The 13,538-nt window shown below is 29.9% G+C and overlaps 1 protein-coding gene across 1 annotated transcript; it reads left to right on the plus strand.

The window, feature by feature from the left end:
- The first annotated feature begins 4,534 nt into the window (after nt 1-4,534).
- LOC107452842 (uncharacterized) lies at nt 4,535-13,065 on the plus strand. Its single transcript, XM_016069458.4, has 4 exons — nt 4,535-4,647; nt 7,031-7,104; nt 8,974-9,642; nt 11,438-13,065. Exons 2-4 carry the CDS (start codon nt 7,041-7,043, stop codon nt 12,076-12,078), a joined length of 1,374 nt encoding a protein of 457 aa, XP_015924944.1. The 5' UTR covers nt 4,535-4,647; nt 7,031-7,040; the 3' UTR covers nt 12,079-13,065.
- The last annotated feature ends 473 nt before the right edge of the window (nt 13,066-13,538 follow it).

Genomic DNA, 13,538 nt, shown 5'->3' on the forward strand with positions numbered 1-13,538 from the left:
CCCGCAAATTGGAAGAAAAAAACATAAAAATAATAATTTTTTTAACAGTTTACAAAAGAAATGAAATATTTTAAAAATTATTTAAGGGGGTATATACACCTAGGTGGGTCGGAGAAATCGATTTTTTTCCCCATCTAATTATGTTCTTCACTGTTTCAAGAATCATAATCCAAAAGATTAAAACGAAATTCGTCATAGTTTCATTGTAAACATTAATAATGTTGAAGCGCGCTTCAACAGGTTTAACCAAAGATTGTATAAAGGTGAAAATAGGAAACTTGCGAAACTCGCAACTAAAATCTCGCACCATGCTTGAATTATTCATGTATTGTTCTATTGTTCATTATGAAAAAAATAAATGAGAAGACTAGCATTAAGTACCCGCGTTTTTTTTTCATTTTTTTTTCAAAAAAAAATATTTAAAAATTTTTTTTTTATAAAAATTCCCCCCCCCCCCCGAAGANTCCCCCCCCCCCCAGGAAGAATTTCTGGATCCGCCCCTGTTCTAAATACGCTATTCTTGTTAAGTCACAGTCATAAAGGCGTTTTCATGTCGTCCGTTGACGGACCCAAGAAGATTTATACTTTTCAAATGCGAAAAATTAACTGCGTTTGTACCGTGCGTACAGTTGTAAAGTTAAAGATCAGGCGACAAAGTGAATATGAAAATTTAATGGATCGTACAGTGAGAAAAAAAAGGTAAAATTACTAGAGCAAAAGATTAAATTTGCCATTGAAGTACAACTAGGTTCAAGCCGAAAGAATCAAATTTATTTATAAAAAAAAACTACTTGCCTACAGCTTTTAGTGTACACACATGTTAAAAAAGAAAATTTTACTCCCCCCCCTTTTTTTTTTAAATTTACCTACACCATATTAAATAAAAAAGAAAAACATACTATTCCATTAAAAAGTGACTCATACATTTAAAGGTGAAAATAAATTTATTGAAGTTTAATTCAGCATATTTAGTTAAAATAAAGGATAATTTTAGATAATTAACAAATTTGAGGTTCGGTGATTAGGTTAGGTGGTGGATGCATACAGATCGAAAAAAATTGTCCTATAACAACTTTAAAAAACTCACAAAGGAGTAAAATACGAAATCATACCACGTGCCTCCATGGCACAATCAAGATGTTAAATTTACATAGATGTTGGTGCTGCATAAGATCTTATAAAGCCTGTGATGGTCACATCATCCAAGAGACACTCTGGATGCTTCCGTTGATATTTTCCACTTCCTGCAAATATTCTTCTGTGCTCCCATGACATGATGTTCCATCAACTTTCTCCCGACAGAACACAAAGAGAAACGTCCGTGATTTCAGCTACAGGACAACATCAAAAGAGAGACACTCTAGACTAGATATAAAGTTGTACAAAGTGCCTGCCCTCAAAGCGGGCATCTGACTTCTTCATCGAATAATGTTTGCCCTTGGGCGACTCAGACTTTTGGCTTTAGGCTTAGGGAGGAGAGAATGGAGTACGGGGAAAGTTAGAATGATTGCGTAGCAATTTTCGGGGGTTGGCGCGCGTTAGCGAGCAGGCGGTGCAGCCCATTAGTTATAAAGAATTTCCACCAAAGTCTTAATTCCAGTTCCACCAAAACAAAGGAAGGTTTATTCAGTGTTCAACTGTCTAACGAAACGGCACACTGGTAATAATTTCGCCACATTCCTAATTTTAAGTTTGATAAAAATTTGTATATAAAGCTATATCACCTATTTGTATATAAAACTATATCACAATTTGTATATAAAGCTATATAATAATAAATTAACTTTAAACAAGAAATTATGATCCACTTTTTGCAACTTATATGTTCAAGAAAAGAACCAAATAGTAAACATTTCAAAATTTATTGATTCAACATTGCCGTTTTGCTTAGACATTAATGTATGCCTATTAGCATAGGCGTAGCGTGAAAGAAATAATTTTTTTTTTTTTTTTTTTTGGAAAGAGGGCACCAGGTTTTCTTTGAACGAGATAATTTTCTGTATACATAAATTTGGATTTTAGAATGAATAAAATGTAATAATTGAAGGGAAAAAAAGAACATTCTAAAAGTTTACTTATATAGTAAATAAAACAATTGCAATTTCAAAAAGTGATAAATTAATTTACCTGAGAATAAGGTAATCATTTAAAAAAAAATTTCGGTGCCAATGTGACTCAATGAATCACCATATTTTAAAATCTTTGTCTTTAAAATGCCAGATCGATTTTCTTCCCTTGAAATAACAAAGAAAAACGGAAGGTTGAAATTCTCTATCGAGTACAGTGGTTTCATTATGAGGACAAACATTATCGTGATATGTGTGTTCTATTATATTTATACCTCTATGTATAAGACCAGTCATTAGTTTAAAATTACGAATTGTTATCAACTCTTCAGAAAATATTAAAAGTTTCAAATATCTATTCGAAGTAAATGTTATGTCAGAGTAGGGACATTTGATCAACTTTTACTCTAGTACAAAAGTTATTTCGTTAATAAGTCAAAAATAAGTTTTGACTTATTATCGCACAGAGCTGACTTAAAATATTCTCATTGATCAACGGATCATTTGTTATAATCTTTCGTGGTTTACCGCTCCGTTTAACACAAATGTGAGCTAATTCCATCAAAAAATCCTCCACACTGAGAAAATAAATATGGCCGAAACTATTAGAATACGGTAACATTTATCGTGTTTCCGGCTGTAGGGTAGCACCAAACCGCTCGGTGATTTTGACCAAACCGCTTTGGTAATTATTTTGGTAAAATGAACAATAAAATATGGTTTTGTAATATGCGATGAAATTTGATATATGTGGTAAAATTTGGTAATTTTATGATGATATCTTGAAGCATGGCATATAAGCTATTTAGTCGGTTAACGGTAAGCCGTTTATTTAGTTTTTATTATCAGAATTATAGTTTTTATTTATTATTATTTTTTTACCAGAATTACCATTACCAGCAATACGGTAATTTTACCAGAATTTCTTCTCCGGTCATAATGGTTAGTTCGCATTATGCCTGGTCTAGAAATTCGATTATCTTCTGGGCTGGATTCAAAATTACAAAATTTTGAACATTTGTTGTCTTAAACTCAAAAATGAACTGTCCAACGCTGTAAAATATTTTGCCTAATGTTGTGAAACCTTAAACTTAATTTTTCAAACATTAGGCTTAAAGCATTTCGAGGAAATTATTTCATTTTTATTTATTATTTATAATTTTTTTTATTTTTGAAGTCGCTAGTTTTGCAGGAGTTTATATTTCTTTTATTGAGTGAGTATATCAATCGTCGAATGCAAAGGTTAATTTATGATAATTATTTTTAAACAGTTCTTATGACCTCTAAATAAATTAAATATTTTCCCTTAAAACAATTAGATACCAAGTAAAAAAAAAGAATAGAGCAAAACAATTTTAAGATTTATTAATTTAAAGACGCCGTTTCACCGAAATAAAACTTTTTTAATGATTTTCTACAATACAGTATTCACTTCTAAATTCATGGAATGTGATATCTGGCTTTTATTAAATTTTCCATCCAAAATTGCATCATTGTGAAAGAATTAAATTATTTTTAAATTTAGGATACTTGAAAACTTATTTAAAAATTTGAGGATCTATTTATTGCAACATAATAAATAAAAGAATAAAATAGTTAACATTTACAGATTCATTTATGCAAAATTGCCATTTTTCAGAAATATATTTTATTGATTTCCTATAATAACGTCTTCACATTTGATTTTATAGAATGCGATATTACTTTTTTTTATTAATCTTTCGAATAAAATTGTATAATCATGAAATAATTAAAATATTTTTAAATAAAAACTTTCGGATCTATTTTTTATTTTATTTTTTTGGAAATTATATAATGACTGAAAAAATTAAGTTATAAGCATTTTAAGATTTAGTAATTTGCAATTACCATTTTGCAGAAATATTTAACTATTTTATGGAATTCCTATAACGTAATTACATCTAAAGGGCTGAAATATTTAACTTTTTTTATTGATTTTCTGTAATGTATTTATACAAATATTGCTGAAATAGTTAGCTGGTTTATTGATTTCCTACAATTGCTTACCTATATTGATTTCTTATATATAAATTTATTGGAAGTGATATTAAATTTATACTAATTTTTCTCATATATTCCGCAAAATAATTATTTTATTTATCAATAAGTAAATTTTCTTTTTTCTTTTGCGTTTCTTTTCTTGCGTGTATGTCATCCATTTTTTTCTTCTGCGTCTCTTTTTTTTATCATTCAATAGTTTTTTTTCGAATCTTTATTCTCCGTTTAAAGGTGAATTAGAAAGTACAAAGTTCTAGATTAATGCACAATATGTATATTTTGGTGACGTCCTGTTATAACCTTTGAATTCTAATTTCTTTTCTAATGATATCAAATATATTTACAATTCCGGTCTAAAGATAGCATCCTGAAAAACTAAACTTTGCCCACTTACTATATTTAGGGATAATTATAATGATAAGGGAGTGATTTTAATAATTTCCAGATTTCAAGGGGCACTTAAGAATCTCATATAAATATGCCTGAATATTTACCTCGTTCCTTACAATCCTTGCAATCTTTTACTTCTTGCAATTCTTCATTCTTTGCAACAATACCTTTGGTAAGTTCTTGCATACATTTGTTGATATTTTTTCTACCTTATTTTCATGTGTAAATTTGAATGATATTAAATACTATTAAAAATTTAATTTTTCTAAAAACTTACCGTTTTGTAGCAATTTAATTTCGATACCTAGTTTTATAATAGGGGATAAAAAATACTAATTTAAATTATTAAATATCAGTAAAATATATTTATGCATTTGTTGATAATTTCTCTTCTTTATTTAGCTAGTTATTGTGTTTATTAGGTATTGTGTGGAATTATTTAGGTAATCGTTTTGCTAGTTATTGTGTTTAATTACTGAGCTTATTATTTAGTAGCGAATTATAGTATTCATACTAAATTATATTTTATTCGAGTACATTTTTACAATAAAATAAAACTCAGATTTAATTCTGATGCAACTATATTTTAATATTCAAGTTTCAAGTTTCTCAGAATTTTGTTTTCATTTTGGGGCATTTTTTCTACGTAAAATAGCCAATCTATACATAATAATAAAAGCGGCTGTGTGTGTGTGTGTGTCTGTAATCACAATATATCGCCCCAGAAGCCTCGCCCGGGCACGAAACTCGACACATAATTGTGTTTTGACATAATGAAGAAGTATTTTTTTTCTTTTTCAAAAATTTGGATTAGTTATTTAGTTATCAGTCATTTTGTAAGTCTATGCTTTTCGTCTGCTTTTTCGTCTTCAAAGAGCCATATTCAAAAAACTATTAAAAAATGCATATACTTTTCCCCACTCTTATAAATGTATGCTAATGCGAACCTTACAATTGAAATATTAATTTTCGACAACTTAAACCAATAATATACGAAGGAATTAATAATTTAATTGTAAAGTTCGCATTAGTTTACATTTATTAAAGTGGAGAAAAGTTTAACTTTTGTATTAAAAATGTGGCAACATATTCGATACGTAAATAGAACGCTTCGCTTTGATATATTTGTCGCTGTTCATAATTGTTATAATAAGTTTTTCTTCTTCTTTCCACGCTCTATTTTTTTTTTTTAAGCGAAGACGATAATTTTTATAGCGATATTGTAGTACTTTGTACAACTAAAAATTCTTTTCACAACACTTTAAAAATATTTACTTTATTTTCTTTATATATACAGAGAACAGTCGGCAAAGAATTCGATTAGGTTGAAAAACATTTCGCTAAAAAGGAACGAATTCCAAAAGAAAAAATAAACAACTTAAAGAATAAAAATGCTGATGCCAGCCAATTTTTTGAAAGTTAACTTAGAAATAACAAACCAAACGATGTTAAATAACAAACCAAACGATGTTAACAAAATGACGTAGAAAGCGCAACTAGATCAAAATTATACAAGCACAACTAGATCAAATTATAATACCTGAGTGCTTGACGTAACAGATATAGAAATAGAATTTGATACCATAAAAAATTATATAGAAATAGAAATTGATACCATAAAAAATTTATTCGTTTTCGTGTTCTTTTCATGTATTTAGCATTTTAGTTTTTTTTTTTTTAAGCGTTGTAGCTATATAATTTCAAACATCCTCAAGAGCTATAACACATCTGCAGCAGAACTGGATATGAAGACAAAATTGCAGGACAGAAACACTTTAATTGTCCACTAATCTTCAGATTTCCTGCTATGTTTTAAAAAACTTTATTTGTGGAAACCTTTAGCGTGGCGGACAGCTGGCCGCCTTTGCGGCTAGTAGTAAATAAAGTAAACTTATATACTAAATGATTAATTAATATCAGGTAAATATTTCTAGTCAGAATTTTCCTCTCTCTGCTTAACTAACTGCGTGTAAATTTTATTTATTTATAACTTATAATTATGATAAAATAAACTTTATTCTTGACTTATTATTTTTTTGCTAATTATTGTATGCATAGTAAATTTATCCGAATATATTTTTACGATAAAATGAAACTCAGATTTAATTCTGATGCAACTATATTTTAATATTATTAAGCACTATTCAAGTTTTAATTTTCTCAGAATTTTTTATTTTATTTTGGGGTACATGTTCTTACATTAACCGATAGTAAATAAAAAAAAATAGTAAATTATTAGTCAATATCAGGAAATATTTTTTCTTCAGAATTTTTCTTTCTCTGTATAACTAACAATTGCGTGTAGATTTTATTTACTTGCAACGTATAATTATGATAAAATAAACTTAAGTTTATTATTTAATTAATATTTATATACTATTATATGTTATTCAAAGTTAGTAGTTTTTAATAAATTGTTTATTTGGAAGAAAAATATACAATTCTAAACTTCATATTTAGATCTTAATTTTATTTAGTTATTCGAAGTATTGAAATTGTAGATTGTTTTCCTAGGATTTAGTTATCTTATTTAAATAATGATGCTTTCTTTTCAGAAAACTAATTATGAAAATGAAGACTTTATTGATTCTGATTGGTTCCATTTCGGTTGTGGCTAGTAGTCCTCTTGGTAAGCTACACTCTTTTTTTTAAATAAAAATAGTAAATAGTTCTCTCTTTTTTTAAATTAAATTGTTTTAAAATTGCACGCTTATTCATTGTTCTGGTGAAATATTAAGAAATAACATTTTATTTCAGATTATAACTAATATTTTGTTAAGTAATTTTTTTTCCAAAAACGTTTTAAAAGGTTACTAATAGAGCATCAGAATTGATACAAAGTTAAATTAAAATTGGGAGATTTTTCATTTATCAAATTGTTGGTTCATTTTGGTAGAATATAGTAGTGTGACTAAGTGCATTAAGAGTGAGAAATATTTTACCTTTTATAATTGTAAGAATATTCTTTTTTCTTTATAATCTCGCATAATTACTAATTTTGTTCTTTTCTTTGTTGGGCTTGAAAATTATTCCTAATAAATTAATGAACAATTATTCCTAATAAATTAATTTTTTTCACTGAAATTTAGGAAATGCAATTGTAGGAATGCTCTTTCATTAGAATTTGATATAATTAAAACTTTTAATGTTTTTAATTTTTTATTTTTGGGTTCCAAAATTCTAAAAGTGTGCTAGTTTTACGACTTTTAAGCAAAAATATTTTCGTTATTTAGGTCGAAAGTTAAATAATTATTATTAATTAACTAATTCGCCATTATTTATAATATATAATTGTAGGGATACTTTTTCTTTATAATCTAGCATAATAATACTTTTGGATGTTCTTTATCTTTTTGTCTAGCATTCCAAATAGTTTTATGACTTTCAAACAAAAAATAATTTTCGCTATTTAGTCAAAAAATTGGACAATTATTATTAAAAAATTAGTTTTTATTCTTAAAATTTAGCTAATACAAATGTAGAAATTACACATAATCACAAACTTTTTTTTTCTGCTTTGCGTTCCAAAATCGTAATATCGTACAAGTTTTACAAACAAATAATTTTCTTTGTTTGTTTTGAAACTTGTACAATTATTATTAATAATCAATATTATTTGCTAAAATTTACTGAAAACAAGTGTAGGGATAGTCTTTATCACAACTGAAACATCTATAGATAACAAATATGGATAGCAGAATACAGTGTACAGAAATAGAATTCTTACAAACACTATTAGAATTTTCATTCTGAACTTACGGTAAAATGATAAGCAGTAGTCTGCCCATCCGATTAACCAACCATAAAGTTTATGGTAAGGAATTTTTTTTTACCTTTACAGTTTTGTAACCGTTTGCAATAGGTACGGTTTGAGAATTCAAAATGCGAATTGAAAATGATACGGTTTTGTAACCATTTACAACTAGCATAGATTCTTAACCATAAAAATTAAACGGACAATAGAGCTCTGTGGGAGCTGCGCCATTTATGGGTCCATGATAATTTCATATTCTAATAGTCCAAGGTCACAGAGGGAAGGGTGCAGGACACTGGAAACTTTTCATGTATTGATGAAAAGAAAGTCAGGAAAGAAATATTGTAATATCGACTCTCGAATTTGAAGCCCTGTTTAGCCGGTCTTTAAATTGACCGATTAGCCCTCTTAGCTACAGATGAACCTAGTTCCACAGAACAAAATGGATTTTAAGGTGGGCCTATATAGTTGGCGCTGATAGAATTCTGGTTCATCAACCGTATTAGGTGAAAAAATCAATAAACGGTTTTTCTCACACTTAACAGTTTGTGTATCATCATTTTTTATGATTATTTGACTGTTTTGGCTGAATACTGTAAACTAACAATTAAATAAACTGTTATTTGACCATTTTTGACCAAAAAAAGTCTTAGCGGTGTAATTTACGATTTTGATATCGTGTCATTGAGTGGAGACAGAGTTTCAGTCACAAATTAATTTCAGACATACATATTTCTTTTGTAGGAAGAAGCAGCTACATAGATGCTATCAAACGTTGCAATACATATGTGGATAAATTACTGGTGAACGCCACGAAAAATAATAATTTGGAATCATTTCCTATTTACGGAAGAGAACTTAACTTTAAGAAGAAAGTAGTTTTATATCCATTCAAATGCTACGCCAACTTGACAGAGGGTCACATTACAGGATTGGGCAATCTTCATCGAAAGGGCGCATGCTCCATATCGTTTCACGACAGAAGACTGAAAATTCACACAGAAATCGAAACCAAAGAAATTAGTTTCAATTTTACTGGAAAAGTTTCCGTTATCGGTTCAACCGCTGACGTCCTGATAGAGGCTGTTACCTCTCCTTTGAAAATCGAAATGGATTTCTCATTTAATGGCTCCTCAGGTGAAGCTGGCAAGTTGGACAGCTACAGGCCAACCGTCATATCTAACATGAATGTTTGGATTGATGGTCTGGGTATGCTGGAATGGATAAGGGAACCCATGGAAGAAAACGTGGAAGAGTTGTTCTTTAACTTAATTAATACACTGACACATCACCATCTGAAAGAAGCGTTTAGAGAGGATATTCAGAAGAATCCTTTTTCTATAGAAGACTTAGAAGATGTTTATGCATCTACAATTGAGCCAGTCACTGAAGACCATGGAACAACACCTCGTGGTAAGCAATCAAAATTTATTTCCATAATGTATCATTTTAAATATAGAAGTTCAAGACTTAAGAGTATCTTAACTTCCATCATGCATAAATCGATTAATTGATGACCGATACCAAAAAGAATGAATGGGGACGATGCATTAATGTTGTAAGTTCACCTGATCTAGTTTAGCCAGATAGGTGGTACACCACTTTTCTTCGTAGACGTAGCAAACTAATTTTGTGACGTAGCAAAATTAATATTAACTGATCTTATAGCCAAAATTTAAATATTAGCCTAATTCTTGCTCCGTATAAAAGAATATCCCTTACCATACGTACATAGGGACAGATATTTTTTCTTCATACAAGAACAAATAATACTTGTTACGTAACAAAATGAGTTAAAAAAAGTTTTATTGGCAATTTGAAAAAGTTTAAAAAAGTTTAATTATTGAGCAACAAGAATGAATGGGAAAAATGCATTGTTGCCATTACTTACCTAAGCTCTTTATTTCGTTATAAAACGTGCGTCTTCTTCTTATCAATAATCCTACAATCTTTGGCTTAGGATCTGAGATCCACTAATCTTATAAACTACTTTAAGTACTAAAACTTAGTACGCGTCTCGTCCATTTTCAATTTTTCCTATTGAGTTCATTTTCTATTGTAAGGTGTGTTTGCTTCTGCAAATAGTGTTTCGTTCCTAATTTTAAAAGGCTAAAAGATGTTGGCATTGTTGTCATAAACAGCACCTAATTCACCTGATCTAGTTTAACCAGATAAAAAGGATAACACTGTTCTCTACAGACGTAGAAAATTAATTTTGTGACGTAGCAAACTAATTTTGTGACGTAGCATAGTCAACTGTTAACTGATCGTATAACCAGAATTTAAATATTTGTTTTAATCTTGATCAACATAAAATATCACTTTCCATATTTGGACTGGTATTTTTTTTCTTTCATACACGAACGAGCAAACTCATTGCGTAATAGAAGCGGCTAAACTTTTCCCTCGCTAAGATGTAGTTGTTGTTGTAGTTCATTTACGTCGCACTAGAGCTGCACAATGGGCTATTGGCGACGGTCTGGGAAGCATCCCTGAGGATGATTCGAAGACACGCCATCACAATTTTGATCCTCTGCGGAGTGGAAGGCACCCCCGCTTCAGTAGCCCGACGACCTGCGCGCGAAGTCGAGCACTTTACGGTAGAACAGTTTAACGAGAACCAATACCCCGCACCCTCGGTCCCTACGCAAACTGATCCAAGTGGTCACCCACCCGCACATTGACAGCAGCCAGTGATGCTTGACTTCGGTGATCTGCTGGGAACCGTGTCTTAACGATCAGTCCACTGCGGGATTTTCCCTCGCTAAGAAGATAGAGGGAAATATTTATATTTTTCTCAATCTTGATTTTTTTTTATCATGCAGCAAAATTTTCAGCCATATTTTTCAATGTTTTTTTTTCTTCCACATAGCACTCAATAATTAATAGCCGTATTAATAGCCGTATTAATAACCTCCTTTGTAAGTATAATAGCCGTATAAAAGTTACGCGATTTACCCACGCTCCATATTTTTTTCCTTTCCTTTACCATGGTTTCAGTAAATTTTGCATTTTCCCTACAATGGTATGTGTGAATCAGAAAGTGGGATATTCTAGCGAAGATAAAGAGTAAGATTTGCTTACGATGCCTACTTCCTTTACAAGGAGCATAAAACATGAAAATTACCTTTAAATAATTTTTTTAATTTTTAAATGTAATTGGTTTTTATACTATTTAGCTTTAATAAAATCCCATTTTTTCCTGTAGGCAAAGAAGAATATACTATAGAGGATTCTAACAGTTACATCGATTCTGTTCTCACCAACCGTTTTTTGTTCGAATCGAAGTACAGCAAGTTGGATCCTCTCGTTTTGAGTAGCACTCTCTTGGAGAAAGTTTTTGTTCGAGATCCTCAAAATGAAGATGCAAATTTCCTCAAACTTGAGAAGGGTGAACTTGAACACTTGTCCAACGTGAGGAGGAATTCCGAATGCAGCATTCCCGAATTCATTGAAAGAAACATTACTTTTGAATGCCCTCTTGGATTCGACGAATTAACTCTGAAGTACCAAGTCGAAGCTCACAATGGTAGTGATGTTTATAATTTCCAGCTCATCGTTACAGTCAAACAAACGAAATTATCGTTAAAGGTTACATCTACCTTAAGTGACAATGTTCCGACAATCCTTGACTATTCAGTTGACGATGTCGGCAAAATCAGTATAACAGCTGCCATAGATATCGTGGGTGCCCAAACGAGGTCACCCTCTTCGATAGAAACTCTCTACAACAGTAAAGTCATCCTGGCGTACTTTTTCGAAGAAGTAAATAGCATTTTGAAAGGACGATTTAAAGAAGTCTTGAATTACAGCATTTATAAAACACCTTTGCATTTCTTGGACTCTTAAAATGTATCTTTTGTTAATAAGTTATTGTTCCGTTACCTAAAATGTAGGACAACTAGCTAGGTTTTTAAAAAAGGGGCTAAAGACACAAAATTTCGAAACTTTTTCAGTTTAAAATTATGTGAACATTCAATATTTATTTTATCTAGAAAACATGATCTGCCATAATTTCTATTCTTCTTTGTTACAAAAGAATTAGTTAGCAATTTTTGGCATCTGCAGAAATCTGCACAAACGAAGCAGCTGATTTGTTACAGATTTTTTTTAAGGCAACAACGTATGATTCGTTTTTATTTAATTCTTTTTTTTTTCAGAATACATTGTAAGACCAAGCGATATATTTTGAAGAATTCTTAACAAAAATGAGGAAAATACTGTATTCATTATGGGTCTCAAATTAAAGAGGGGAACAAATATCAAAACTTGCCAAATTATAAACGAGAAGGGCCAAGTTGAAAGCACCAAACCTTGTTTGCTGACTGAAGAAAGCGAAAAGGCAGTAAGCAATTACAGAATGATCTCTAAATTTCATACAAACATTCTTCACATTTCGATTGCGTTTTTGTTTTTAAATAAAATGTCTACATTTTGGACAAGTGTTCTAAAAATAGGAATGAAGAGTGATGATTTTAGGACACTCTGTATAAAAAATAATTTTGAGCGAATGGTACACAAAATTTCTTCCTCAAACTATTACAAAATTGTTTATTTTTGAAAATAATTTTTTGGGTTCTATCCGAAATTGGCAATGCTAATTTTTATTCAATTTTATTAAAATACGTGAAATATTTTGATTTAAACATTTTCCCCACATTAAGTATTTGAACAGAATAAAATTCAATACAATAAAATAAACATTTAAAAAAAGTATGTAATTGCAATGCCTTATTTTTACAGGAGAACTGCATTTGAATGTATAACTTGTAAATAATAGAAAATCTTGTATTTATTAATGGATGAAATTGTAATAAAGTGTACATAGTAAAATAATTTGTTTAGTGAATCTTTTACTTTCATGATTTACATTTTATAATAAGTACAACTAGGGTATTTTGCTTTTACTCGCTGCCACTCTCAACTATTACAACGCAACAGCAGCTTGGTAATAGGTGGGAGTAACAGGGAGTAGCTATTTGTGTTTGTAGCAGGGGAGACTTCAAAAAATATTACAAGAGGTATTTTTTTTTTTAGGATTTTTTTTCAACAATAAAAAATATTCATTAAAATATATCCAAAATCATGTACTGTGGAACTCCATTATAATGAATGGTTTACGGATCCAGCTATAAGTCAAGTATAAACAGTAGTTCACTATATCCAAATTCTTTGAAAATGACCTTTCAGCATGTGACAATAGCATTATTGTAAAAAGTTATTACGGTAGTAAGCATTTTGTTTTTAAATTAATAACCAATTAAATAGATAATACATCAAATATAAAAAAGGAAAATGAATGAAATCTG

This window comes from Parasteatoda tepidariorum, chromosome 9, assembly GCF_043381705.1.
Source record: "Parasteatoda tepidariorum isolate YZ-2023 chromosome 9, CAS_Ptep_4.0, whole genome shotgun sequence".
In the NCBI taxonomy this organism is placed as follows: domain Eukaryota; kingdom Metazoa; phylum Arthropoda; class Arachnida; order Araneae; family Theridiidae; genus Parasteatoda; species Parasteatoda tepidariorum.